This window comes from Tamandua tetradactyla, chromosome 12 (genome assembly GCF_023851605.1).
Source record: "Tamandua tetradactyla isolate mTamTet1 chromosome 12, mTamTet1.pri, whole genome shotgun sequence".
Classification (NCBI taxonomy): domain Eukaryota; kingdom Metazoa; phylum Chordata; class Mammalia; order Pilosa; family Myrmecophagidae; genus Tamandua; species Tamandua tetradactyla.
The window spans coordinates 100899651-100925344 of record NC_135338.1 but is presented as its reverse complement, the minus strand read 5'-3'; the positions used below and the strand labels follow the sequence as shown (position 1 = coordinate 100925344).

Here is a 25694-nt window from a genome sequence, read left to right as displayed (position 1 = left end):
ACAGTGGCCACCAGCGACAGGGCTGAAGCGGACTTTGGGGATGACATGACTAGTCCAGCGGAGCGGCTCAAGTTGGGGTGCTCTGAAGTGGGTCTCAGGCCCAGCAAGCACTCTGGCCTGGAAGCAGCCATGGAGATGGCTTCTAATATCCTTCAGCCACTGCAGCCAGACGTCCCTCAGCCGCACCCGGGGCCCAAGTGTGGGCCTTAGAGGGTCCTGCCTCCTCCCAAGGTGGTCCTGGAGTCCTCAGCCTCAGGGAAGAAGCTACTCCAGGAGGCCAGTGCCCCACTAGAGCCCAGCTGCTCTCTCTAGCCACATTCATTGGAAAGCAGCCCCATGACCCCAGCTGACCCCCTCCCCAACTCTGCTTGGCAGATGCTCACACTAAGGGGCCAGCAGGGATTCCACCCAGAGGTAGAAACGCAGGGGCTCTGTCGGATGCCGGCGCCCACAGTATGGGCCACTTCCTCTCTTGGCACCCGGTGACTCGTTTGGAGCAGGGCCTGGGGTGGGGCGTCACAGTTCTTGGGCAAGAAACCAGTCTGGATTGGGGTGACTGCCTCCCCTGCATCTGGAGGAGCCTACAAAGGGCAACACTGGCCAGGCCCAATATGGCCAGGGCATCGGCCACCGAGCCGATGGCCAGGCCCCTGCAGCAGCTCCCTGGGGGCGCTTCTCAGTTAAGCAAGGGCACCCATGGTGCCCCCACCCTCCACGGTGGGAAGGTGTCACACACCTGGCTTTTATAGAAAATCAAAAGATCTGTCTTCCATATGTACTCCTTCTCGGCCTCTGGGCCAGCCTGTCATCCCCAATAAGAGCCACTCGGGGGCCTGAGGCTGTTTCCAGCCACCGCCTCAGCTGAGCGTGCCCCTGCCTGCCTGGGCTGCAGTCACATCCCTGCCATGGCTCTGAGATCTGGAGCGTGGCCAGGCTCTTGCCCCATGCTATCTGGGCTGGGGGTTTACTCCTGCTCATGCCGGCATCCGACTCCTGTGGCAACGCAGCTTCTGGCCCTTAGAACCCTGCACTCTGGGTGGGAGACCTGACGAGCTCATTGGAGCCATGTCAACAGCAGTGGGACTGATGACGCTGGGTTATCAGGGTGCTAGAAAGGTCCCCAATGTGAATGCTGCACAAACGGTGGTGAGGAAGACTGGACGTGCTGCTGCTAGGTCCTGAGGTCTGTCCTCCATGTCAATGAAGATGTGGGGTGGGCATGTACATGCTGAGTGTCTGACAACAGTGGGAAATAGTCGGGAAGGGAGATGGGAGAGGGCCAGGCTCATCACTTGGGCCTCTGATACAGTAGAGGGGAAAGAGGATGTCACAGGAATGTGCAGAGGGAGAAGCCAAACTTCAGCCAGCAGGGCCATCCATCAAGATCAGAAGCTTGAGACCAGGTGAGGCAGAGCCCCCAGCCTGCAGTGGTTTGGCTGAGCAGGGAGCACGCCTTCCTGTCTCTTGTCTGCTTCCACGACCTACATGCTTGGCAAGTTAGGGAGTGGGACTGGTAAAGAAGAAATATTACTATCTTTTTTCTTTTGTCCTAAAACTTGTAATTTTACTCTGTAAGCCATAATAATGCAAGCCATACTAATTTACATCACCCCGACCACACTGCATGCCCTAATAAACATGATTCATTCCCACGCGTTATTCTGTTATTATTTTAGAGGAAGCTGCCAATATTACCTTACTTACTCTCTCTAAGGCCCTCAATGGTCTAGCCACATTGCCATGCAACCTTCCACAGGAGTAAAAACCAGACAGATGAGCAGCTCAGGCACGACAGTGTGCCTCGCGCCACAGGCATTCCTGAATTTCAGGACACCTTGAAACTAGCTCTTGGAAACTCAGACTTTTGGAATTTTGTTCTCAACAAAGTCCCAGGGGAAAATGTGAATGCCGTCCACATCCTTGTCAGCATGGTGAGGCAGCTGATGGTGGGCGCGGGGACCGCACGGCCTTCAGTCCGGCAGGCCAAGCGGCCCAACTACTGCTCTGGGGCCTTGGGCAAGTCTCACCCTCTGCGTCCTGGACTCCTCACGCCTAAGACGTGCCCGTACCCAGTGCACGGTAGGGGGGCAGGATGAGTCAGCGCATACAAGGAAGCCCACTCAGTCAAGGCTCAATCAATGCCATCAGTCTTTTTTTTTTTACTCATTACATTAAAAATTTTTTGTTTCATGAATTTCTCTGGAGAAGTTATTGATAAATTGATATGGATATGACACCCACACATGAGCATTAACATATGTATAGTTCATGTTCAATTCTTTTCTTACCATAAACCGGGTGGGAAGTTGAGGCAAGGAATGCTATTTTGCAGGTGAATAACTGACCACAGTGAAAAAGTGAGAAAGCAGGACATGAACCCTGAAGCCTGGGACCCCCAGTGTGTCTGCTGCTTTCCTCCCCAGCCCCCCAACACTCCACTGCCACGGGGTAAAGTCCTCAATCCGTGTCGTGAGACTCCTGCATGAGCACAGGCGTGGCAAACCCGATGAATGCAGCACGCATGTCAGCTCTGGATATAACAAAGCCATTATACCGACTCTTTACACTGAGTTCATGACTCATCATTCAATGAAAAGGTGCCCAAATGGGCATATTTTAAAACCAAAGGTATTTCAAGTTTTCATCTTTGCTGGTTTTAGATTATATGTAAGAAAGAAGAGTTGATCACTTAACTCTTACTTTACTTAAGTAAAAATACTTGGATCTTCATTTGTAATAGACTGAATGCAAGTACCTTACTAGCACTAGTAAACCAGGACAAATTTCAGTTTAACCTTTATAAGGCACACTCCAAGTCTAAGTGGAAGAAAGTGCAGGTATAAGAAAATACAAATTCAGGCGAGGAGACAAAAAATATGCATTTCCTGCTTGAAGGGTGTGGTGGTTTGAAGCCGTGTGCACCTCTAAGAAGGCCATGCAGTTGTAACCTATTTCTGTGGGTACAGGCCTGCTGGACGTGCAGCCTCTGGATTAGGTCATTTCAATCAATCCGCTTACTGGATTCCTTCATAAGAGAATCACACACACACAAGCTAGAGACGGAACCCAAGAAGCTCAGGGAAGCCAAAGTCTGCTGCGAAGGGGTAGCAGAGACCAGCGGGGCCATCCCAGGGCTGCCCACATGCCTCACCTGGGACACTCTCAGCGCCTGAGACCCGTAAATTGTAAGCTGCCACATCCCCAGTATAAAGGCCAACCGATTTTGGGTATTTCGCATTCCGGCAGCTTTGGCAACCCAAGTGGGTGGACCCTTCTCAAAACTGACTTTTCTTAGCACCGCATCCCAGTGTCCGACATTGTATCATCTGTGTGTACACATCTGTGAGTTCTGCTTGGTTTGCTACAAGGACAAATCTGGACGGCGTGGGGCAGGGAAAGGGAAGACGCAGATGTGGGGCCGGGACGCACAGGGCCTGAACGCGGCATACTCACTCCTGCAGCGCGTCGTCCGGCAGGACCTGACGACGGGCGGCCCCGGCTGGTCCCCGCACAGTGCGGCGCTCAGGGCCACGCGCCGACCCCCGGCGCTCAGCTGCTGGCACACCTGCTCCCGCCGCTGCGTGCCCGCGCCACAGCTGGAGGAGCACTGCAAGGAGAGGCCAGTGAGCGCGCTGCCCGCCCCACGATGGCTCAGGCTTCGTGAGCCGGGATGCCCTCAGGGAGCCGGTTCTCGGGCTGGAGCCTCTGGTCCGACAGGGAGAGCCCCTCCCCCTCCCCACCCCCTCCCACCTCCCGTAGTCTATTGTCACAGGATTTTTGGTGTCGTGATTGAAGTCTAATTTATAAGTTTTGATTTTAAAACTTATACATACTTATTACCAAGAATTCAAGTAAACAAAAGGAATAAAAATGTTTTTTTTAAAAATCCAAACTGCTCTGCATTAAGTAACATTAATATCTGGCAATCATGTGTGTACATGCAATGTTAATTAGAAGCTTAATGTTATTAGGTATAACAGGAAAAAAAGAAAGTAAAGGGTAACTAAAGGAGTTGCTGAACTTCTGATTTTTTTCCACCATAAGTAATTAATTCTCAAAGGGGCCCTTTAAAGTGAAGAAAGAGAATTAAAGAAACCGTTAAGAGATTTGAATGGTAATTCTGAATGGCATATTCCGACTAAGGAGAGTTTCTATTGACCTGCTGTTTCGAAAGATGAGGAAACAAGCACATTACTATTTTCTCCTTCCCCTCCAAACCTCCAAGTAGTTTTCATTGCATTACTTAGACAGGGACAGGCTTCCTGACAGGTGCATTCTGCTCTGAGACATAAGTGCTGCAGGTGACCAGTCTGAACCCTGTACTCACGGGAATTCACCACTCTGCGTTTTTTTAACCCGTGTCTAGTCCTTCCAGCACTGTCTGGAGTCGCCCTGCCCGTCCCCTGCCCTCCGGGCCTCCCGGGAAGACCCACGGGAAGGGCGCTCCCTGACATCTCGGCACCTTCCCTCTACAGTAGACGAGGAACCACGGGCTCCGGAGAAGGTCCTGGTCCTGCCTTCTTTTCCCTGGACTGCGCAGACCCTGCCTTCCCGCCCGGAGACCTACCGTGGAGGGGCTGAGGCCCAGCGGGAATTCCCATTGTTTGTCTGCTTTTACCTCTTCTGCTCAGAGCTGCCGAGTCTTTACTCGGAGCTTCAGGCTGTCCGCGCGCTGGGCCTTAGTGGGTGGTAGTTTCTAGGCTTGTAAGTGAAGGCTTTTCTACTGGACATTGATTGCCCTTACTCTGTCTTGGAATACTTTTCTGTTCCACTTGTTTGTTCTTATTATAAATACCAATTGCTCTTGTTTGATCTTCCTCTGCCTTCTATGCCTCTAAAAATCAACTGTACACTTTTACTCTTTCCCATATCTTTTTTTTTGCATGTTGTATGGTGGGGTCACATTTCATTATTTTTCCACGTGACTATCCTGTTAGTAACAGCACCATTTGTTGAATTTTTGTTTCTTTTGCTTGTTTGTTTTGGGGAAGTACATGGACCAGGAATCGAACCCGGGTCCTCCGCGTGACAGGAAAGAATTCAACCACACACCCCGATATCATTTTATATATAATTTATTTCTGCCTGTGTGCCAGGTCTCTGTTTTTTTCAGTCATTTTCCCTGATTTTTCTGTGGCATGTAAAGTAACTTCTGTGTCTGTGGACTTTTTACATTGCTCCTCCGTTTTCCCTGACCTGAGTCATCTCTTCTCCTCCTTGTGCATCTCACAATCTCCTCCTTAAACTCACAGGTTCCTCCTGGACCACTTTTTCCTCAGAGGTCAAGACCGTGATTTCCTTGGACCACAGAGCCTATCTGCCTGAGCCCCCCTCTGGGTAGCGACCTCTGTACGTTGTCTGTGTGACTCTTGTTTATCGTCCTTTCCGGCTTCCTCACCCCTACTCCATATCCCCCACTTCGGTGCCGTACATTGTGCAGCTGGCAATGAGCAGTGCAGGCTGGCAAGGAGGTAAGTGTCTTACAACTGTGGGCTGCTGCCTCCCACACTGCCGCCAGCACTTTATCTCCTTTGTCCGCAGCTCTTCACTCTTGGCACGGAGTGGGCGTGTGACCTGACAGCAGCCTCCTGACCTCACCCAGCCACCACTGCCCCGCCCTTCACACCAGTCACCTCTGCAGCCTCCCTGGGCCAAAAGCATAACAATGGGGTACCTTGGGCAGCACTCTCTCCTCACGGGTGTGCAGGGGGTTCTCGTGGGTCTGCAGGGAGGTCCTCACGGGTCTGCAGGGGTAGGTCCTCACGGGTGTGCAGGGGGTTCTCACGGGTCTGCAGAGAGGTTCTCACGGGTGTGCAGGGAGGTTCTCGCGGGTGTGCAGGGGGTTCTCGTGGGTCTGCAGGGGTAGGTCCTCACGGGTGTGCAGGGGGTTCTCGTGGGTCTGCAGGGAGGTTCTCACGGGTGTGCAGGGGGTTCTCGTGGGTCTGCAGGGAGGTTCTCACGGGTGTGCAGGGGGTTCTCGTGGGTCTGCAGGGAGGTCCTCACGGGTGTGCAGGGGGTTCTCGTGGGTCTGCAGGGAGGTTCTCACGGGTGTGCAGGGGGTTCTCGTGGGTCTGCAGGGAGGTCCTCACGGGTGTGCAGGGGGTTCTCATGGGTCTGCAGGGAGGTTCTCGTGGGTCTGCAGGGAGGTTCTCGTGGGTCTGTAGGGAGGTCCTCACGGGTCTGCAGGGGGTTCTCGTGGGTCTGCAGGGAGGTCCTCACGGGTGTGCAGGGGGTTCTCGTGGGTCTGCAGGGAGGTCCTCACGGGTGTGCAGGGGGTTCTCGTGGGTCTTCGGGGAGGTTCTCGTGGGTCTGCAGGGAGGTTCTCGCGGGTCTTCAGGGAGGTTCTCACGGGTGTGCAGGGGGTTCTCGTGGGTCTGTAGGGAGGTCCTCACGGGTGTGCAGGAGGTTCTCACGGGTCTGCAGGGAGGTTCTCGTGGGTCTTCAGGGAGGTCCTCACGGGTGTGCAGGGAGGTTCTCATGGGTCTGTAGGGAGGTCCTCACGGGTGTGCAGGGGGTTTTCGTGGGTCTGTAGGGAGGTCCTCATGGGTGTGCAGGGGGTTCTCGTGGGTGTGCAGGGGGTTCTCGTGGGTCTGCAGGGATAGGTCCTCACGGGTGTGCAGGAGGTCCTCACGGGTGTGCAGGGGGTTCTCGTGGGCCTGCAGGGAGGTTCTCGTGGGTCTGTAGGGAGGTCCTCACGGGTGTGCAGGGGGTTCTCGTGGGTCTGCAGAGAGGTTCTCGTGGGTCTTCAGGGAGGTTCTCACGGGTGTGCAGGGGGTTCTCGCGGGTCTTCAGGGAGGTTCTCACTGGGGTGCAGGGGGTTCTCGTGGGTCTGCAGGGAGGTTCTCACGGGTCTTCAGGGAAGTTCTCCTGGCAGGTCTGCAGTAAGTTTCTCCTCACATGCTTGGGGCGTGGGTGTGCTGGCTGCGTCCTGCAATGACCCTGGGTGTCTGCGCCCTGCTTGGCGCCAGGGAGTCTCTGTCAGCACTCTGGCTTTGCTCTCATCTTGGTCCGGATTTTACGGTCTCTGGCAGGTATGCATCGTAATTTACAGCTTGGGACTGTTGCCACCTCATTGTTCACTGAAGACAGAGCGTTCCCTCACTTTCATTCTCTTTGTGGTATTTTTCTTGTTGAGTTCGAAGGAGGGAAATGGAGTTCTTAAAAATGCTTTTACTGTCCTATTTAACAGAAAGCCCTTATTATTTTTTTTTCAGTAAGGAGAAAGACTTTTTGTAGGCTTCTGAGCAAGTATTTTTAAATTGCCATTTATTTTTTTAAGTCTAATCATCATCTGGGAGTTTCCCCTGTATTAAATTAAAGCCAACTTCTTATTAACCCATCAATGTGAGCCATTTTTTGGTTCTTATATCAAAGTGGTTAAATAATGGCGCATACACTGCCACTGAGCACATGTGGCTATTGGCAAATATTTGACTTTTGCCCCTGCTATGAATGGGAGGGTCCCGAAACACTGCTTTTCTGGATGGAGGTTCCATTGGGTTTGTTTGCAAGTTCAAGAAAAAAAGTGCCACTAGAGATGCTCAACTCCCAGGGGGGGCGGTGGCAGGCACCACGGCCGGACGGGCACCCACAGTCACAGAATGGCCCCCGAGACCAAAGCTCCCCCTGGGACCTGTGAGAGCCCGACAGGTTCCTCAGCAGGGGCTCATGGAATGACTTCTGAGCACTGACATCTTCCCGTCGCCTGTGGCCTTGACACTTGAATTTCAGTTTGGCAGGATATAAAGTCCTTGGCTCACATTTCCTTTCCTTGAGTATCTTGCATATATGTTGCTTGTTTTCTAGAATAAAGTGGATTCCTGGGAAGTCTGATCCAATCCGGTTTTCTAGTCCCTTGGTTCTTCTGCCTGGTTATATAAGTAAATGAATCTTTGAAAACCCATATTGACTATTCTGGGCCAATTTTCCCAGCGCTGTGATGTGCCCTATCAAAATGGTGATTGGAGTCTTCTTTTATTTATAATTTTGTTCTGTTACACTGTTTTGCTTTTCTTCTCCCAAGACATTCTGTTGGATTCTGCTTTCATTTCATGTTTCATCATTCTTATATTCCTCTAGTTTAGTCTACATTTCTGAATTTCTCATCTTTATTTTCTCTTTCCTGAACCCTGTTGGCGATCTTTTTACATCCTCTTATTATTTAATTCAACTCATTTCTAGAGCTTCTCTGTTTCTGGCTTACATTTCTATAGTTTTATTAATTTCTTTTAGTGCAGTCTATAAAACTAAAAATAGACTATAAAACTATTTAGTCTATTTCAAGACCAAATTTTCATAATGTTGGTATGCTATTGATATATTTATTGTACAGTATCTTTGTATGGGGTTTGATTGCAATACTTTCCTGGTGCTCACATTTACAAGAAACAGATTTTTTTTGGCACTCTCAGGAAAGGAGGGTGTCTGGGGTGGTGTCATCTTCGATGCTTACAGGTCCCTCCTCTGGTATTAAGGGCAGTGTCAGTGACCGGCCTCCAGCTCCAGCCATGGCCACAGTTCTGAGATCTGTGTCTTCTAAGGACTCCCCGCTCCCAAGGATCTGAACATTCTCTTTCCTTTACCCCTTGTGCTTCTTCTCAACTTGAATTATAATTCTAGTGATTTTTGTTTGTTGACTATTTCTGAAGCCCTGAAGGTGAAAGTTGCTCCAGAAGCGTCCAGGCTTCTGAGGGCCCCCTGGGAGGTTCGCATGACCTTCCCTGCACACTGAGTGCCTGGCGCCTTCTCCCACCTTTGCTGACTGGTCTCAGATATGCTTCCTGAGGATTCTACTCACAGTGGGATCATCGCCGTGGGGTGGTACATCTTGTTGGTTTCTGTGTCCCACGGTTCTAAGAAGCCCCATCTCTCTTCTTTTCCATCTCTGCCCCGGTGCTAAACCTGTCGTTTCTGCTGTTGTGTGTGGTTTGACCCCACCCAGCTGTATCCTGGGATTTGTGATGAAACCCTGTCACCTCCCCCCATGCTTTGGCAATCTGAATTGTTCTCTATTTTTTAATGCAGAGATTTGGTGATATTAAACAACTATGTAGCCACATGACTTAGCTTCCCTGGAAGCTTCCTAATCATTTTTAAAGGAACTACTGTCAAAACAGTACTTTTAGATACATAGTAGTCATTCCTCATGCCTTTATTACCACCAAAATGCTGATGATTCCCAAAGTTATTAATTTAGCACACATAGCTCTTAAGCAACAATTCTTTATTGATACCTTTATAGATTCGCAAACTACATGCACTTAAAAAATAAACTTGGGCGGGCCACGGTGGCTCAGCAGGCAAGAATGCTCGCCTGCCATGCCAGAGGACCCGGGTTCGATTCCCGGTGCCTGACCATGTAAAAAAATTAAAAAAAAAAACATAATAAACTCATAGGGTCATGTGACGGTGGCTCAGTGGCACAGTTCTCGCCTGCCATGCCAGAGACTCGGGTTCGATTTCCAGTGCCTGCCCATGCAAAAAAAAATTACAATGAACTCAATGTCTCTACTTCTCAAGTTACCTCCACAATATGCTCTCCTTCTATGCTTGATTTTAAAATTAATGCCATCCCTATCCACTTAGCTTCACAAGAGAAAAATCCTGGAAACTCATTTCCTTCATTTCCTATTGATTCAATTACTACGTATGTCAGTTACATCTCTGCCTTTCAAGTCTGCCTGTTCTTCTCTATCCCAGTTGCATCATTATCTCTCATTCCAATATCTATCTAACAAGGTCTCTCCACCTTCAGATGCATCTTCCCCTAACACATTCTCCATACTGCAGCCAGGACTGCATGTCTAAAACACAGCTTTTTACTTGCCATGTGGACATCTTCCAATGGGCTCTCAATGACCATTTGATAAATTCTGACACCAAAATCTGTCACAGTCTGGCTGCAGCCTCTCCTTCCTGACTCACCTTCTGATACTTCCTCGATGCATCCTACTCTCTAGACACCTAAGAATGGTAAACCTTCAGGAACCTGGGCCTACACAGACACGCTCGCCAGCACCTAGAACACCCTTTCATCTTCTTTCACATGGTTCACACTCTTGGCTTAAGACCGTCTAAAGCTGCATCTTCTACAACACTATCCTGGGAGCGAGGCAGACTTGGACACTTCGCCTGAATTTTCACATAGTTCAGGACATTGGCCACTTTTATTGGACTTTTCCTGCAATCATAAACATTATTTTACCTGTTTGCCTCATTAAACAGTATACTCTTCCGGGGGCTATGCTTTTGGTTTTCTGTGATTCCTGTTGCTTGGGGTAACCGATGGGGTGGTGCTTAGTAAATGTCTGTTGACTGAATGGCTGTGAGGAGGCAGGGCTGTGGCATTGTTCCAATGTTCCATTTGGAAGATGCTTTCGTAAGCCTCTGTCCCACCCAACAAGTGTTCATCAAGTATGAAGGAGGATATAAACATGCAGAAATGATCCTTGCCTACTGGTAGCTACAATCTAGTGAAGAAAATAAGGCATATTCAGGTTACATACGTGTGCGTGTGTGTGTGTTATGTGTGAGTGTGTATGATTCTCAAACAACAGGTACAGATAGAACTGCATGGATTTAAATACACTGGGTATATTTTATATGGATCAAAATATAATTGTAAATTGTCAGACTGAGTCTTAAAAGATGCTCAAGTAGAAGAGAGGTTATCTATATAGCGATTAGTCATTAAAAAACCTCAAAAACTGCCTAAGAAAAAGGAGTAAAAGGAAGGCTTCAGAATAGTTCTTGAGTGTTGGAATATTCTTTAATTCAGAGGGAACGCCAGGACAAAGAGTTAATGCAACCTGGACCAAGACCAAACTAACTGCAGAATAATGATCAAAATAATGGATCTTCATTCAAATGTCAGATATTTCCTGGCCCTGCCAAACACCAGTTATGAATATAAAAATTTCTTACTTTGTAAAAAGCACTCCAGAGATTGGAAATCCTTGAGAGCATTTTCATCCTAGGCACATCAAAGTGGAAGTTGTCCCATCAATAAATACTCTCATCACAGCTGGTTTCAAGCTATCAGCATGATGTCACTGACCAAGGAATTAGGAAGAGATGTGTACAAGTGGCTCTTGCAGACCAATATGAACTGGTTCCAAGATTCTACTGCCTCCATGAGTCGTGATTAATAAATAGTTTGGAATGCCATATTTGGAAATAAATGTATCCTGAATATATCATGAACTGTTCTTTGTAAAACTTCTCCTTCAGAGAGCTCTTTTCCTATTTATTTAGCATATGGATATTTTTCAAGACTTGAAGAACTGGCAGGTACAGGTAACTGAGCACAGAAGATGAAGAAGTTGGAGATGGTAACAAGTGTTGGAAAGACGCTGGTGCAGTGAGGCTGAAAGTGAGGTGGGGGAGCTGGTTGGGGCCAGGGTGAAGAGGTTGTCCCTTTGCTTTCTCATGATGAGAAGACAACCTGTATAGAAAGCTGGGACTATGGAGCAGGAGGGATACCATTCCTGGAGACAGAGAATTGCCCTTTTAAGTGAGAGAAGAGGTCAAGAGTCAGTTAATTGCAGAGTAAAATGCAGTGAGGGAAATCAGAAAGTTGAATATTGAGCTTTTGGGAAATTTGGAAGATCAGTCAAAGTCTCCATTGAGGCACACAGAATAAAAGATGAGGAAAGGCTTCCAATCATGGCATGGGGCACAAAAGAGGGTACAGGGGGCCTGGGTCACAGAGGACCACCATTTGGGAAGACTGCCCCGTATGTGCACCAATGCTCCTTCCTCGTAACTTGACTAGCAATGTGGGGACTAAGGGTTCTTTCTTTTATGCCTAAAGAGCCAAGGAAAACTAATGAACCAGTGAGTAGACAAAGGTCAAACACGCCATGAATGGAGCCAGATCAGGGAAAGGGACTGCCGTAGCTGCAGGCTCCTGGCCTAGTCAAGAGTGGAAATGCCGGTGGCTCCCAGGCATTTGGTGCCCAGGGTCAGTGGCCAGTCTCAATGTGCAGCAGTCTGACGCAGGATGGCAGGACCACAGGGCGTGCGGTTGCCTGGAGCGAGCCATCAGAACCCCCCACCAGAGCGAGCCATCCAACCCCCCCGGAGTGGGTCATCACATGACAGGAGGGCCATCTGGCAGGACACCAGAGGGAAGGGTGGCAATTTGATGTTAGGGTCTCTGCCAAAACAAACACCTCTGAAATGAAAGAAAATTTCAGCTGAAAGGAGAAAAAACTGAACCCAGTAGGAAACTCCAATTGCTGGGCCACATGTTGTACACCTGGCTGGACTGGGTGTGAACATCGGCTTTTGGTTTCAAAGGACAAGCCAGCCTGGGCTGACCTCTCAGAGTGTGCCCTCACATCCTGGGTCTAGCTCTAGGATTCCCTCTTTCGTGAAGTCTTCCACTACCTAAAGTCGGGTAGCATTTCCCAGCTCCACTCACAATGGCCCTCTGTTTTTTTGGTATTTCAATGGGTAACTGCTTTCTGAGCATCCACTGATCTCTTCCCATCTGGCTTGTGGTCTCCTGGAGGCGGTGGCAGGACCCAAGGATTTGATGGCAGTGATGGGAGCAAAGAATCAGAGGCAAGCATAAGTAAACATGGCAACCGGTGCCACATGGCGCTCTGGTTTGGAAGGATGCATGTGCCCTAGAAAAGCCAGGTTTTGATCCTAATCCATCTTGTGGGAGCTGCCGTTTCTTTTAATCCATATTCAAGTCTGTAGGTTGGAAACTTGATTAAATTACCTATATGGATATGTGGCTCCGCCATTCCAGGATGGTCTTGATTAGTTTATTGGAATCCTTTAAAAGAGGAAGCATTATGGAAAAAGCTTGAGAATGATGAGAGAACCACAGAATCCACCAGCCAGCGACCTTTGGAGATGAAGGAAAATACCTCTGGGGGAGCTTCATGAAGCAAGAAACCTTGAGAGAAAGCTAGCAGACATTGCCATGTTCGCCATGTGCCTTTCCAGCTGGGAGAGAAACTCTGAACTTCATTGGCCTTTCTTGAGTGAAGGTAACCTCTTGTTGGTGCCTTAATTTGGACTTCTTTATAGACTTGCTTTAATTGGGACATTTTCATGGCCTTAGAACTGTAAGTTCACAACTTATTAAGCTCCCCTTTTTAAAAAAGCCATTGCATTGGGGCAGCTAGCAAACTAGAACAATGAGTGATACATAATTGCCAACTGCAGACTGGGTTGTTCACTGAGATAATGGACCAGGGAGGGGACATCGATGTCACCACCTGGCAAATAATAAGTGTGCGCTCCAGGGGGCAGGGTGTAGCTGTGACAGCAAAAGGAAGCACCTGAGGGGCCTCTGGAGCGTGGCCGTGGTCCCAGGACTCGGTGGCGGCACACAGGAACAAGGGGCCTGGCTCCTCCGCAGCCCCAGGCCCTCCAGGCCCTTCCTCTTCCTGCCTCTTCACCTCTTGATGGGTGGCCAGTGCTTCGGGCATCACCAGCTACAGCCACCCCCACCTGGAGACCCTGAGGGGGAAGTACCACACACTAGGAGAGTGGCAGGGACAGAAACACCTCTCAAGCTGGCGCACGCCCCACACCTTGACTCTCAAGGCAACGTAGGCCCAACACGGGTTCCGGGTGGCCAGCTGTGGCAGAGGTGGGCACAGAGCAGGCAGAGCCCCACTAAGGCGGGCCCTTCCCTGTGGAGCGCGGTGTGGACCCAGGGGGCCTCCACCGGCCTCTCCGTCCTGCTTGCCGTGCAGTGGTTTCTGCTGCCGAGGCTGCCTCTCTGCCCAGAAGCGGGAAGCGGGGGAGGACACTGCAAACCCACCTGGAGCTTCTGCTCCGACACTGTGCTAAGACTCAGCCCGCAGGGTCAGGAGGCGCAGGAGGGAAGCAAAGGCTGGGACAGGGCCGCACAAGTGAAGGCGGTGTCAACAGAGAGCCACCCACCAGCTCAAGGAGGCTGCGAGCTGCCTTGAGGAACTTAAACTTGATTTTGCAGGCACTCAAGTCTTCCAGAAGATTCTGAGCAAGAGGTGACTTGGTGGAAGCAGGAGTGGGAGTTCGACAGGTTGGACGGGCTAGAGGCTGCGGGCACGGAGGGCAGTGCACGGAGGCCCCTGGGGGCCCGGGCTCGGGATCTGTGGCACCCTGTGGGGACAGCGTACCCTGCGGGGACTGAGGCACCCTGCGGGGACCGCACACCCTGAGTAAGCTCTTCGGGTCTGATCTTCCCGCCCTAAGACGAAGGCGTCATTACTAGACTGCCGAAGTAAAAACATACGACAGAATTCTACGGATTCCGGTGAGGTGAAGTCTGTGCGGAGGAGAAGTGAAGATTGCAGTGGGAAGAACCGGAAGGAGAGGCCTTGGGAACGCAGGGCTTTAGTAACCCGATCGGAGCGACGACTCCGCCACCGCGGCTTCTCCTCGGACCCTGGGATCCTGGCAGCCCCAGGAGAGGTCGTGGCCATGGCATTGGTCTGGGAGAAGGACGGGCGCTCTAGGTGACGCCGAGCACACAGCGAGCGCGACTCCCGCCCTGGGCAGCGCACAGGGCCCAACGCAGGGGCAGAGGAGCCCATGAGCTCACCTGGGACCAGTTCCCCGCGGCGAAGTGTGGTGGGCAGTCCGTCCTGGCACAGGACTTGTGCGTGGACGCCTTGGGCCCCTGGCACAGCTCGTCCGAGAGATTCACGAAGCTGCCATCTGTCAACAGCTGCCGGCAGGTGACTCTGCGGTGCTGAATGCCCCCACCGCACGTTCTGGAACACTGACACCAGAGGGGTTGGCGAGGCCCGCCGGCCACCATGCCCGCCCCCCGTGCCCGGCCCTCGCGCCCACCCCCGGTGCCCATCTACCCCTGTGCACGCCCCGGTGCCCATCCCATGTGCCCACCCACACCCATGCCTGCCCCATCCCGTGCCCGCTCCTGGTGCCTGCCCCCGCATTGATCTCCCGACATGGGTGACCCCTGGCACCCCATACCTGCTGCCACTCGTCAATGTGCCAGCCCGGGGGGCAGTGGAACTGGTTGCAGGCTTGCAGGGAGTGGGGCTTCTCATCTCTGCACTCCTCTGGGGGCGCGGGCGCTTCCCCTGGGTGCAGGCAGTGCACGTCTCGGGTCTGGATTCCGACTCCACACGTCGCCGAGCAGGGTTCCCAAGGACCTGTGTGCCACCTAGACCAACGCCAACGGGGGCAGCTGAGAGGCGCAGCGGGGCAGCGGGACACGGGGACAGCAGGGCAGCAGGGCAGCCAGCATGCACAGGTGACCCCACATGGCACAAGCAGACGCAGGAGGGGCGCGCAGGTGGGGGCACGCCCTGGGAGACAGGAGCAGCCGGTTCCCTGGCTGTCAGGCCATCTCTGGAACTGTCATCTCACAGGACACCAGAAGAGGAAGCAGAGTCCCAACCTTTAATTTACACAGACCTATACATCTATGAAAAATGACTTTAACTTATTTTCATATTTAATTTATTAAAATTCTTCAAAAATATTTAACATTCAACATATACAACTAAAATACAGAAATATAGTCTTAAAAAAAAAAAGTCAGGAAAATATTTAAAGCTCTTACCACGTTGGGAATAAAAGGAGCAGGCCTGTCCCACCCCATGTGGCAATAACAAAGTTTTGGTTTTGTTTTGAATAGAGCCCCAAGGCAATGGTGAGTTCTGTCAGTGTTAAAATAAATTTTAAATGTTTATAAGTATGTTTTGGGAAATCTTCCAGGCACCTGGATTCACTATTTGGAATGTCCCTAAGAAAATTACTTTATGTCAGGATTGGATTTACAGCATATATAAGGCGATTCATTTCCAATAAGATCTCAGAAAAAATCAGGTTTTCTCATGAAACATCTGTAAAACTGGACAACCAGAGCAGCTGATCTGATGCATGTTTCCAAGCTGCCTTCAAGGAAGAGTCTCCCAACTTCCACTCCGGCCCCCACGAGCATGCCCCGCTCACACAACCACACCAACACAGAACAACACTAAAAATCTCGGCCCACCTGACAGGTGGAAAATTGAATATTACGGTTATTTTTAATTTGTGCATCTTTAGGTATTAGTGAACATGAATTTTTAACTAGTTGCTGTAGAGCTACATCATGAGGAAATAATAATAAAATGCTTAAAATTTATATGAAGAGATGTTTGTTCCAGAGTGGTTTGTAAGAGTAAAAAAATTATGCTTTAAATTAACTTTTACAAACTGGAAGGAGACAATCTAAATGGCTAACAGTAAGAGGCAGAGTTATTTAATTGTCCATTCATAAGGTTCAATTTTAGCATTCATTAAAATGAAAGAGTAGATATATATTGACATAGAAATAAATTCATAACAAATTTCTATTAGAAAAAGCAAATCATAGAACAGCTTGTACAGTATAATCCTACTTTTTATGTATTTATAAATGCATGCAGAAAAAAGTCTGGAAAATTATATATCAAAAAGTTAACAGTGATGATCTCTAAGTCACAGGATTTTTATTTTATTGTTACCAGTAATTTAAAAATGTTTTGTCATACCAGGCATTATCAGAAAAAAAAAAAGAGTTCTCTGATGAAAATTAGTGTTTATCTAAAGGTGATTTTCAGTTTTCCAATTTCTAATTTTTTATAATGAACATGTTTTACTAATAAAGAGGAAATTGGAAAATATAAAAATAGTATTCAAGACAAAAACAGTAGGCAAAATATAAAATGTTTATTATTAAGGGAAAATTCATAGTGAAGATATAATAAACATAAAAGTATGAGGATTAAATAAAAAGTATAAACTTGCATAAAGCAAAAGCTGTTAGATAAACTATGACAGAAATATAATAAAATTATTATCAAGATTCTTCAAAATCCTTCTTTGACCCTTGGCATATCAAGGAGGAAAAATTCAATAAGAATACAGAAAATTTGTTAATACATTTGAAAATCTCTATGAAATAGATAACTTTATAGAATAAACTACAAAATTTCCATTCAAGAAAAGGACTGAGCTCTGCTAGTTTTGTGGATGTGTTCCTATAATTCTTCAAGAAACATTTTAATTCCATGTTATATAACATATTTCAAAGAAAAGAGAAGGATTAAAGTATTTTTAGGCATATTATAAAACTAGCAAAAACCTGACCACAAAATCCGACAAAGGTAGTATACAGAAAGAAAACATATTTTTAGATATAAATCCTAAATAAAATAGAGGCAAATTAATGAAATAATTAAAATAATATAGAGTATGTTTTCTGGGAACAAACTAGAAAATCTCCCAATATTTATAAATTATGTAATGATCTTCTAAACTACCCATGGGTCAAAAACGAAATCACAATGGACATTAGATAATATTTTAAATAGAGTATTCTTTAGAGAAGTTTTAGGCTTATAGAAAAATAACACAAAGTAGAGAGAGTTCCCACATACCTACTCAGAGAGTATTTAACTGCATTAAAATTAATAAAAACATGAAATGTCAAATATTGTGGGATATGGATAGAGCCATGATTACAAGATAAATAAATAGCTGTAAGTACATATGTTAAAAAGAAAAGGCTGAAAATAATCATCTAGTTATGCATTTCATGGGACAGAGAAAAGAACAGCAGGTTCAACTCACAGAGTGGAGAAGAGAGGAAGCAATAAACCTGAGAACAGAAACCAACGACACGGAGAAACCGAAAAGTGGTTTTTCAAATGACAAAACTAATAAATCCTTAGTGAAGCATGAAGGAAAAAGAGAGAAGTCACCGGACGCAGTATCAGGAACGAAAAGGAGGCGCTCACAGACGCCCAAAAGCACTAAGGTAAACTGAGAACCATTATGCCAATACATGTGAAATTCACAGGCCAGAAGAGTTTCTACAAAACCAACCTTTTAACCCAATGCAGAATGGAGAAAAATCTGCAGCGTTCTCTGTTAAATTAAATCTGTAATTAAAAAATGTCAATAAGAACAAACGCAGCAGCGTCAGACGGCGTCCGGGGTCCCGTCAACGCGGCGCCCACCGACCTCACGCGCGGGGTCCCCGGGGAGAGGGACCCGCGGTACTGGGGGGTCCCGTCAACGCGGCGCCCACCGACCTCACGCGCGGGGTCCCGGAGGAGAGGGACCCGCGGTACTGGGGGGTCCCGTCAACGCGGCGCCCACCGACCTCACACGCGGGGTCCCGGAGGAGAGGGACCCGCGGTACTGGGGGGTCCCGTCAACGCGGCGCCCACCGACCTCACGCGCGGGGTCCCGGAGGAGAGGGACCCGCGGTACTGGGGGGTCCCGTCAACGCGGCGCCCACCGACCTCACGCGCGGGCTCCCGGAGGAGAGGGACCCGCGGTACTGGGGGGTCCCGTCAACGCGGCGCCCACCGACCTCACACGCGGGCTCCCGGAGGAGAGGAGTCCCGCTGCACCCCGCAGACGCCTCGCGCAGCCGCAGTGGAAACCCCTCAAGGCCGCACCTCGCGCAGCCGCAGTGGAAACCCCTCAAGGCCGCACCTCGCGCAGCCGCAGTGGAAACCCCTCAAGGACGCACGCGCAGTGCGGATGGAACGACCATTACCACGTGACGTGGCAGCTGCCTTGCAGGACCGCGAAGCTCGCCCAGCCGCGGGCGAATCCGTCAACATCGACCACGTTAACGAAACACAGGAGAAAAGTCATGTGATGGTTTCAATAAAGGCAGAAAAAAGCTGATCCGTTTCCACAGACATTAATAACGACTCACTCCGTGTGACAAGGCGCATCTAGAAAAGCAGGTGGGGAATAATGGAGGCAATGGAGACAGCAGGTTGGGTTCCGTCTTTTCCAAATACAGCAAAACAAACTAGGAAACGGAGGCGAATGTGCGCTCCGGTAAAAGCAAACATCCTAACAGACCGCCGGTCCGAGGCAGCGCGCAGTGGCGAAGCGCCGAAGTAGGTGCGGAGTGGGGCCCTGGGCGGGGAACCTGCACGCGGAGCCGGCGTCCATCCCCGCAGGAAACAGCTCGGCGGGCGAGGCGGGTCCCGGAGGGCCTCGGCCAAGCGGGAGGCCGGGGTGAGGGCGCCGGGGCAGGCTAGGGAGTGCGCCGGGGTGACGGCCCGGGTGTGAGGTGTCTGGGCGTGAGGTACCCAAGTGTGAGGTGCCCGGGTGTGAGGTGCCCGGGTGTGAGGTGCCTAGGTGTGAGGTGCCCGGGTGTGAGGTGCCCACGTGAGGTGCCCGCGTGTGAGGTGCCCGGGTGTGAGGTGCCTGGGTGTGAGGTGCCCACGTGTGAGGTCCTCGGGTGTGAGGTGCCCGCGTGTGAGGTGCCCGTCTGTGAGGTGCCCGGGTGTGAGGTGCCCGTGTGTGAGGTGTCTGGGTGTGAGGTGCCCGGGTGTGAGGTGCCCGGGTGTGAGGTGCCAGCGTGTGAGGTGCCCGGGTGTGAGGTGCCTGGGTGTGAGGTGCCCACGTGTGAGGTCCTCGGGTGTGAGGTGCCCGCGTGTGAGGTTCCCGTCTGTGAGGTGCCCGGGTGTGAGGTGCCCGTGTGTGAGGTGTCTGGGTGTGAGGTGCCCGGGTGTGAGGTGCCCAGGTGTGAGGTGCCAGCGTGTGAGGTGCCCGGGTGTGAGGTGCCTGGGTGTGAGGTGCCCACGTGTGAGGTCCTCGGGTGTGAGGTGCCCGCGTGTGAGGTTCCCGTCTGTGAGGTGCCCGGGTGTGAGGTGCCCGTGTGTGAGGTGTCCGGGCGTGAGGTGCCCGGGTGTGAGGTGCCCGTGTGTGGTGTCTGGGCGTGAGGTGCCCGGGTGTGAGGTGCCTGGGTGTGAGGTCCTCGGGTGTGAGGTGCCCGCGTGTGAGGTGCCCGTCTGTGAGGTGCCCGTGTGTGAGGTGTCTGGGCGTGAGGTGCCCGCGTGTGAGGTGCCCGGGTGTGAGGTGCCCGCGTGTGAGGTGCCCGCGTGTGAGGTGCCCGGGTGTGAGGTGCCTGGGTGTGAGGTGCCCGCGTGTGAGGTGCCCGGGTGTGAGGTGCCTGGGTGTGAGGTCCTCGGGTGTGAGGTGCCCGGGTGTGAGGTGCCTGGGTGTGAGGTGCCCGCGTGTGAGGTGCCCGGGTGTGAGGTGCCTGGGTGTGAGGTGCCCACGTGTGAGGTGCCCGGTGGGGGGGGTCTGGGTGTGAGGTGCCCGCGTGAGGTGCCCGGGTGTGAGGTGTCCAGGTGTGAGGTCCCCGGGTGTGAGGTGTCTGGGCGTGAGATACCCAAGTGTGAGGTGCCCACGTGAGGTGCCCGCGTGTGAGGTGCCCGGGTGTGAGGTGCCCACGTGAGGTGCCCGCGTGTGAGGTGCCCGGGTGTGAGGTGCCTGGGTGTGAGGTGCCCACGTGTGAGGTCCTCGGGTGTGAGGTGCCCGGGTGTGAGGTGCCCGTGTGTGAGGTGTCCGGGCGTGAGGTGCCCGGGTGTGAGGTGCCCGTGTGTGAGGTGTCTGGGCGTGAGGTGCCCGTGTGTGAGGTGTCTGGGCGTGAGGTGCCCGCGTGTGAGGTGCCCGGGTGTGAGGTGCCAGCGTGTGAGGTGCCCGGGTGTGAGGTGCCTGGGTGTGAGGTGCCCACGTGTGAGGTCCTCGGGTGTGAGGTGCCCGGGTGTGAGGTGCCCGTGTGTGAGGTGTCCGGGCGTGAGGTGCCCGGGTGTGAGGTGCCCGTGTGTGAGGTGTCTGGGCGTGAGGTGCCCGTGTGTGAGGTGTCTGGGCGTGAGGTGCCCGCGTGTGAGGTTCCCGTCTGTGAGGTGCCCGGGTGTGAGGTGCCCGTGTGTGAGGTGTCCGGGCGTGAGGTGCCCGGGTGTGAGGTGCCCGTGTGTGGTGTCTGGGCGTGAGGTGCCCGGGTGTGAGGTGCCTGGGTGTGAGGTCCTCGGGTGTGAGGTGCCCGCGTGTGAGGTGCCCGTCTGTGAGGTGCCCGGGTGTGAGGTGCCCGTGTGTGAGGTGTCTGGGCGTGAGGTGCCCGGGTGTGAGGTGCCCGGGTGTGAGGTGCCTGGGTGTGAGGTGCCCGCGTGTGAGGTGCCCGGGTGTGAGGTGCCTGGGTGTGAGGTGCCCACGTGTGAGGTCCTCGGGTGTGAGGTGCCTGGGTGTGAGGTCCTCGGGTGTGAGGTGCCCGGGTGTGAGGTGCCTGGGTGTGAGGTGCCCGCGTGTGAGGTGCCCGGGTGTGAGGTGCCTGGGTGTGAGGTGCCCACGTGTGAGGTGCCCGGGTGTGAGGTGCCTGGGTGTGAGGTGCCCGCGTGTGAGGTGCCCGGGTGTGAGGTGCCTGGGTGTGAGGTGCCCACGTGTGAGGTCCTCGGGTGTGAGGTGTCTGGGTGTGAGGTGCCCGCGTGAGGTGCCCGGGTGTGAGGTGTCCAGGTGTGAGGTGCCCGGGTGTGAGGTGCCTGGGTGTGAGGTGCCCACGTGTGAGGTGCCCGGGTGTGAGGTGCCTGGGTGTGAGGTGCCCGCGTGTGAGGTGCCCGGGTGTGAGGTGCCTGGGTGTGAGGTGCCCACGTGTGAGGTCCTCGGGTGTGAGGTGTCTGGGTGTGAGGTGCCCGCGTGAGGTGCCCGGGTGTGAGGTGTCCAGGTGTGAGGTGTCCGGGTGTGAGGTGTCTGGGCGTGAGGTGCCCGGGTGTGAGGTGTCTGGGCGTGAGGTGCCCGGGTGTGAGGTGCCTGGGTGTGAGGTGTCCAGGTGTGAGGTCCCCGGGTGTGAGGTGTCTGGGCGTTAGATACCCAAGTGTGAGGTGCCCACGTGTGGTGCCCGCGTGTGAGGTGCCCGGGTGTGGGGTGCCCACGTGAGGTGCCCGCGTGTGAGGTGCCCGGGTGTGAGGTGCCTGGGTGTGAGGTGCCCACGTGTGAGGTCCTCGGGTGTGAGGTGCCCGCGTGTGAGGTGCCCGGGTGTGAGGTGCCCGTGTGTGAGGTGTCCGGGCATGAGGTGCCCGGGTGTGAGGTGCCCGCGTGTGAGGTGTCTGGGCGTGAGGTGCCCGGGTGTGAGGTGCCTGGGTGTGAGGTCCTCGGGTGTGAGGTGCCTGCGTGTGAGGTGCCCGGGTAACTGTCAGGGACTGGCTGGCTGCCTGGGGTGAGATGAGAGCGTAGCACCCTGGGGGCTGGCCCCGCCCACCCCCTGCGCCGGCCCCGCCCACACCCGGCCAGGCCCCGCCCCCACTGGCCCCGCCTCCCAGCTGCGTGCATTCCCCGGGAGCCGAGGCGAGTGGGAGCTGCAGAGACCGGGTTCCGACCTGGCCCTGGCGAGAAGAGACCGTCATGGCCCCCAGACAGAGACCGCGCAGTCCGGCACTGCCCAACGCGACCAGGCAATCAGGAAGGTCAAAGAGAAAAACATGACGCCACGAAAGGAGCCGACACGGCCGGAATAGAGCCGTCCCCTAGAGAATCAGAAAGAACCATCGTCACAGCTGCGTGGCTCCTGCCAGTCCCACGCGCCACTTAAAGAGCGTCACACGTTACACTCGCTTCATCGTCACATTTCCACGGGCTATAAGGGAAACGCAGGTCAAGGCGACAGCGGACCCACCTCACGCCTATGAGAACACTGCTACTGAACCAGCAGGAAGTGTGGATGCCGGAGAGGATGCGGAGACACGGGACACTCATGCACTGCTGTGGAAGGTGCAGTGTGCAGACGCTAGGGAAGACTGCTTGGCGGCTCCTTAGGAAACTAAATGTCCAGCTGCCCTATGACAACAGCACTACTTGGCATACACCCAGAAGAGCTGAAAGCAACGACACAGACATTTGCACACTGATGTTCATGGCAGCATTATTCAAATTGCCAAAATTTGGAAATAAACCAAATGCCCATCAACAGACAACTGGATCAATCAAATGTGGTAAATACATACGATGGAATATTATTACACAGCAGTAAGACAAACTGACGTCCTGAAGCACATGACAAGATGGATGAGCCTTGAGGACACAATGCTGAGTGAAATTAGCCAGACACAAAGGAGAGATACTGTGTGATTCCACTTTTATGACCAGCATAAAGGTGGCTGAAGGATGCGCAGACGGCGAAGTAGATTGGTGAACGGTGTATGCTTATGAACCAAGGTTGTGCTGCCACAAAAAGGAACAAAGTCCTGCGGCAGCAACGATGTGAGTGGACCTGCGGGACATTTAGCGAGGAAAAATAAACCAGAAACAAAAGAGGCACGATTGTATCGCCTCCTTTAGAAAATGCTGATAAGAAAACAGGTCCTAGATGGTAAGCTCGTGTAGCAGTCACATTTTGTCTGGAATGGTAATTATTATTTCTGGATTTTTAGAAGCTGTTTTGTTTGTTTTTAACTTTTTTATTGTATAGTATAACGTATATACAAAGCAAAGAAATAAAAAAGCAATAGTTTTCAAGGCACTCTTCAACAAGTAGTTACAGGACAGATCTCAGAGTCTGTCATGGGCTACCATGTGATCCTCTCAGATTTTTCCTTCTAGCTGCTCCAGAATAAAGGAGGCTAGAGGGCTTAAATATTTTTTATCATCAAAATCCACTTTTTTCCTTCTTTTTTATGAAAAATAACATATATACAACAAAGATATAAATTTCAAAGCACAGCACCACAATTAGTTGTAGAACATATTTCAGAGTTTGACACAGGTTACAGTTTCACAATTTTAGGTTTTTGCTTCTACCTGCTCTAAAATACTGGAGACTAAAAGATATATCAATTTAATGATTCAACATTCATATTTGCTTGTTAAATCCTATCTTCTCTGTATAATTCCACCATCATCTTTCCATCCCTCTCTTTAGGGGTGTTTGGGCTATGGCCATTTTAAATTTCTCATATTGGGAGGGTCTGTCACTAATATGGTGTAAGGAGATGGAACTATCTGATGTTCTGGAGAGGCTGGGCCCTCTAGGTTTCAGGACTTATCTGGACCAGGGACCCATCTGGAGGTTATAGGTTTCTGGCAAGTTACTCTAGTGGCTGGCACCCTTGTGGAATCTTATAAATTGCCCTAGGTGTTCTTTAGGGTTGGCTGGAATGGTCCTGGTTGGGGGTTGGTAGGTTATGATGGGTGGCAAGGTCTACCTGACGCTTGTGTAAGAGAAACCTCCAGAGCAGCCTCCCGACTCTATTTTAGAAGCTGTTTTATGTATGTGTACCCTGGTATTCAGAGATAAGAAGGAAGGCAATCAGGTCAGGATTAAGGTAAGTCAGAGCACAGGTGTAAGGAAGACACTGTCTATATTTTAGAACCTCACCTACTCTTTGGGATCAAAGGAAGAAAGGTTTATTTAGTCCAGGACCTAAATCTTCTACAGCACATAATCGAACTCAACCTGTCTATATAGCTCATTTAAACAATCAAAACACAGGAAGACCAGAATAAAAATGAGGGTATTTAATCCTGATTAGCTTAATGTAGTGCCTGGATATATCCCAAAATATATTAAGCAGATAATGAAAAATTATTGGCAAGGTTCCTTGAGGGATGGGAGAAAAAATATGGAACTATAAAACTTTATGACTGGAGAAACCTCTAATACAGTGTCAAACATTAGGGGCACCCAAATCAGTAGGCCAAGCCCATGATGTTGAGGCTTACTCTTGTGAAGCTTACGTGTGTAGTAGAGAAGCTTAGCCTACCTATAGGCATGCCTAAGAGTCATCTCCAGAAGACCTCTTTTGTTGCTCAGACGTGGCCTTTCTCTCTCTCTAAGCCCAACTCTGCAAGTGAAGCCATTGCCCTCCCCCCTACATGGGAAATGACATCCATGAGTGAAAGTCTCCCTGGTGGCATGGGAGATGACTCCCAGGGATGAGCCTGGCCCTGGCACTGTGGGATCAACAATTCCATCCTGACCAAAAGTGGGGAAAGGAAGTATAACAAATAAAGTATCATTGGCTGAGAGAGTTCAAATAAATTCTAGAGGCTCCTACGCAAGCTTCAGTAAGACATCGCTACCTATCATAATTTGCCAGACCCCAACCAAAACTATTCCAGCCAATCCTAAAGAACACCTAGGGCAATATATAAGATTCTACAAAGGTTCCAGGCACTAGAGTAACTTGCCAGAAACCTACAACCTCCAGATGGGTCTCTGGACCAGATAAGTCCTGAAACCCAGAGGGCCCAGCCTCTCCAGAACATCAGCTAGTTCCATCTCCCTACCCCTTATTATTGACAGCCTTTCCAACATGAAAAAGGTAGAGGGGGCATAGCCCAAATACCCCTAAAGACTGGGAGAAGGACCAAGGCAATGTGGGGTTATACAGAGAAGGTAGGTGTAGAGAGCCGCTTTCCGGGTCTTGGCCTAGTGGACACGCTGCAGCCTGCTCTAGAGTTCCCCCCGCCCATCGAGTGAGCCAAGATGGCGCCCGCATCCTGTTTCCGCCTTATACGTATACCCGACGTTCGGGCCAAGATGGCACCCGATCGTCACTTCCGCCCATGATGTACACGTCCGCCTCTCCTATCCACCTATCCCAGCCTTGTACGTGTAGCTCAGCCATTGGTAATCACCACACTATATCTAGGACCCCGGGCGGGAAGTCGGGGAGACAGCCCGCAGAGAGCCGTGCTTGACGGCCGCATAGAGGTTGTCCCCCGCAGGGAGTCTCCCCCCTGCGTGAGAAATGTAACAAGGTGTGTAAGCTTAGCTCCAGTAAAACTTGGCACTTACGACAAACCTGGAGGAGTGTGTCCGAGTCTTTTTCTTCAGCGTCTTCCCCCGCCGGCCGGGGACCAGAGACCAAGAGAAGAAGCTCCGGACAAGTGGTGGCCCGTACGGGGACACATCCTCGCGCCTCTCCTGATTCCTCTCAACC

The 25694-nt window shown here is 51.5% G+C and overlaps 1 protein-coding gene across 2 annotated transcripts in view; it reads right to left on the bottom strand.

Moving 5' to 3' along the window:
* ADAMTSL3 (ADAMTS like 3) overlaps nucleotides 1-25694 on the bottom strand; it is a 355553-nt gene that overhangs the window by 38056 nt on the left and 291803 nt on the right. For both annotated transcript variants that reach the window (XM_077124346.1, XM_077124347.1), the window contains exons 18-20: nucleotides 14947-15139; nucleotides 14552-14731; nucleotides 3454-3607 (exon numbers count right to left, since the gene is read on the bottom strand). In XM_077124346.1, the coding sequence (XP_076980461.1) occupies nucleotides 3454-3607; nucleotides 14552-14731; nucleotides 14947-15139 (527 nt within the window). The remainder of the gene's footprint in view (nucleotides 1-3453; nucleotides 3608-14551; nucleotides 14732-14946; nucleotides 15140-25694) is intronic.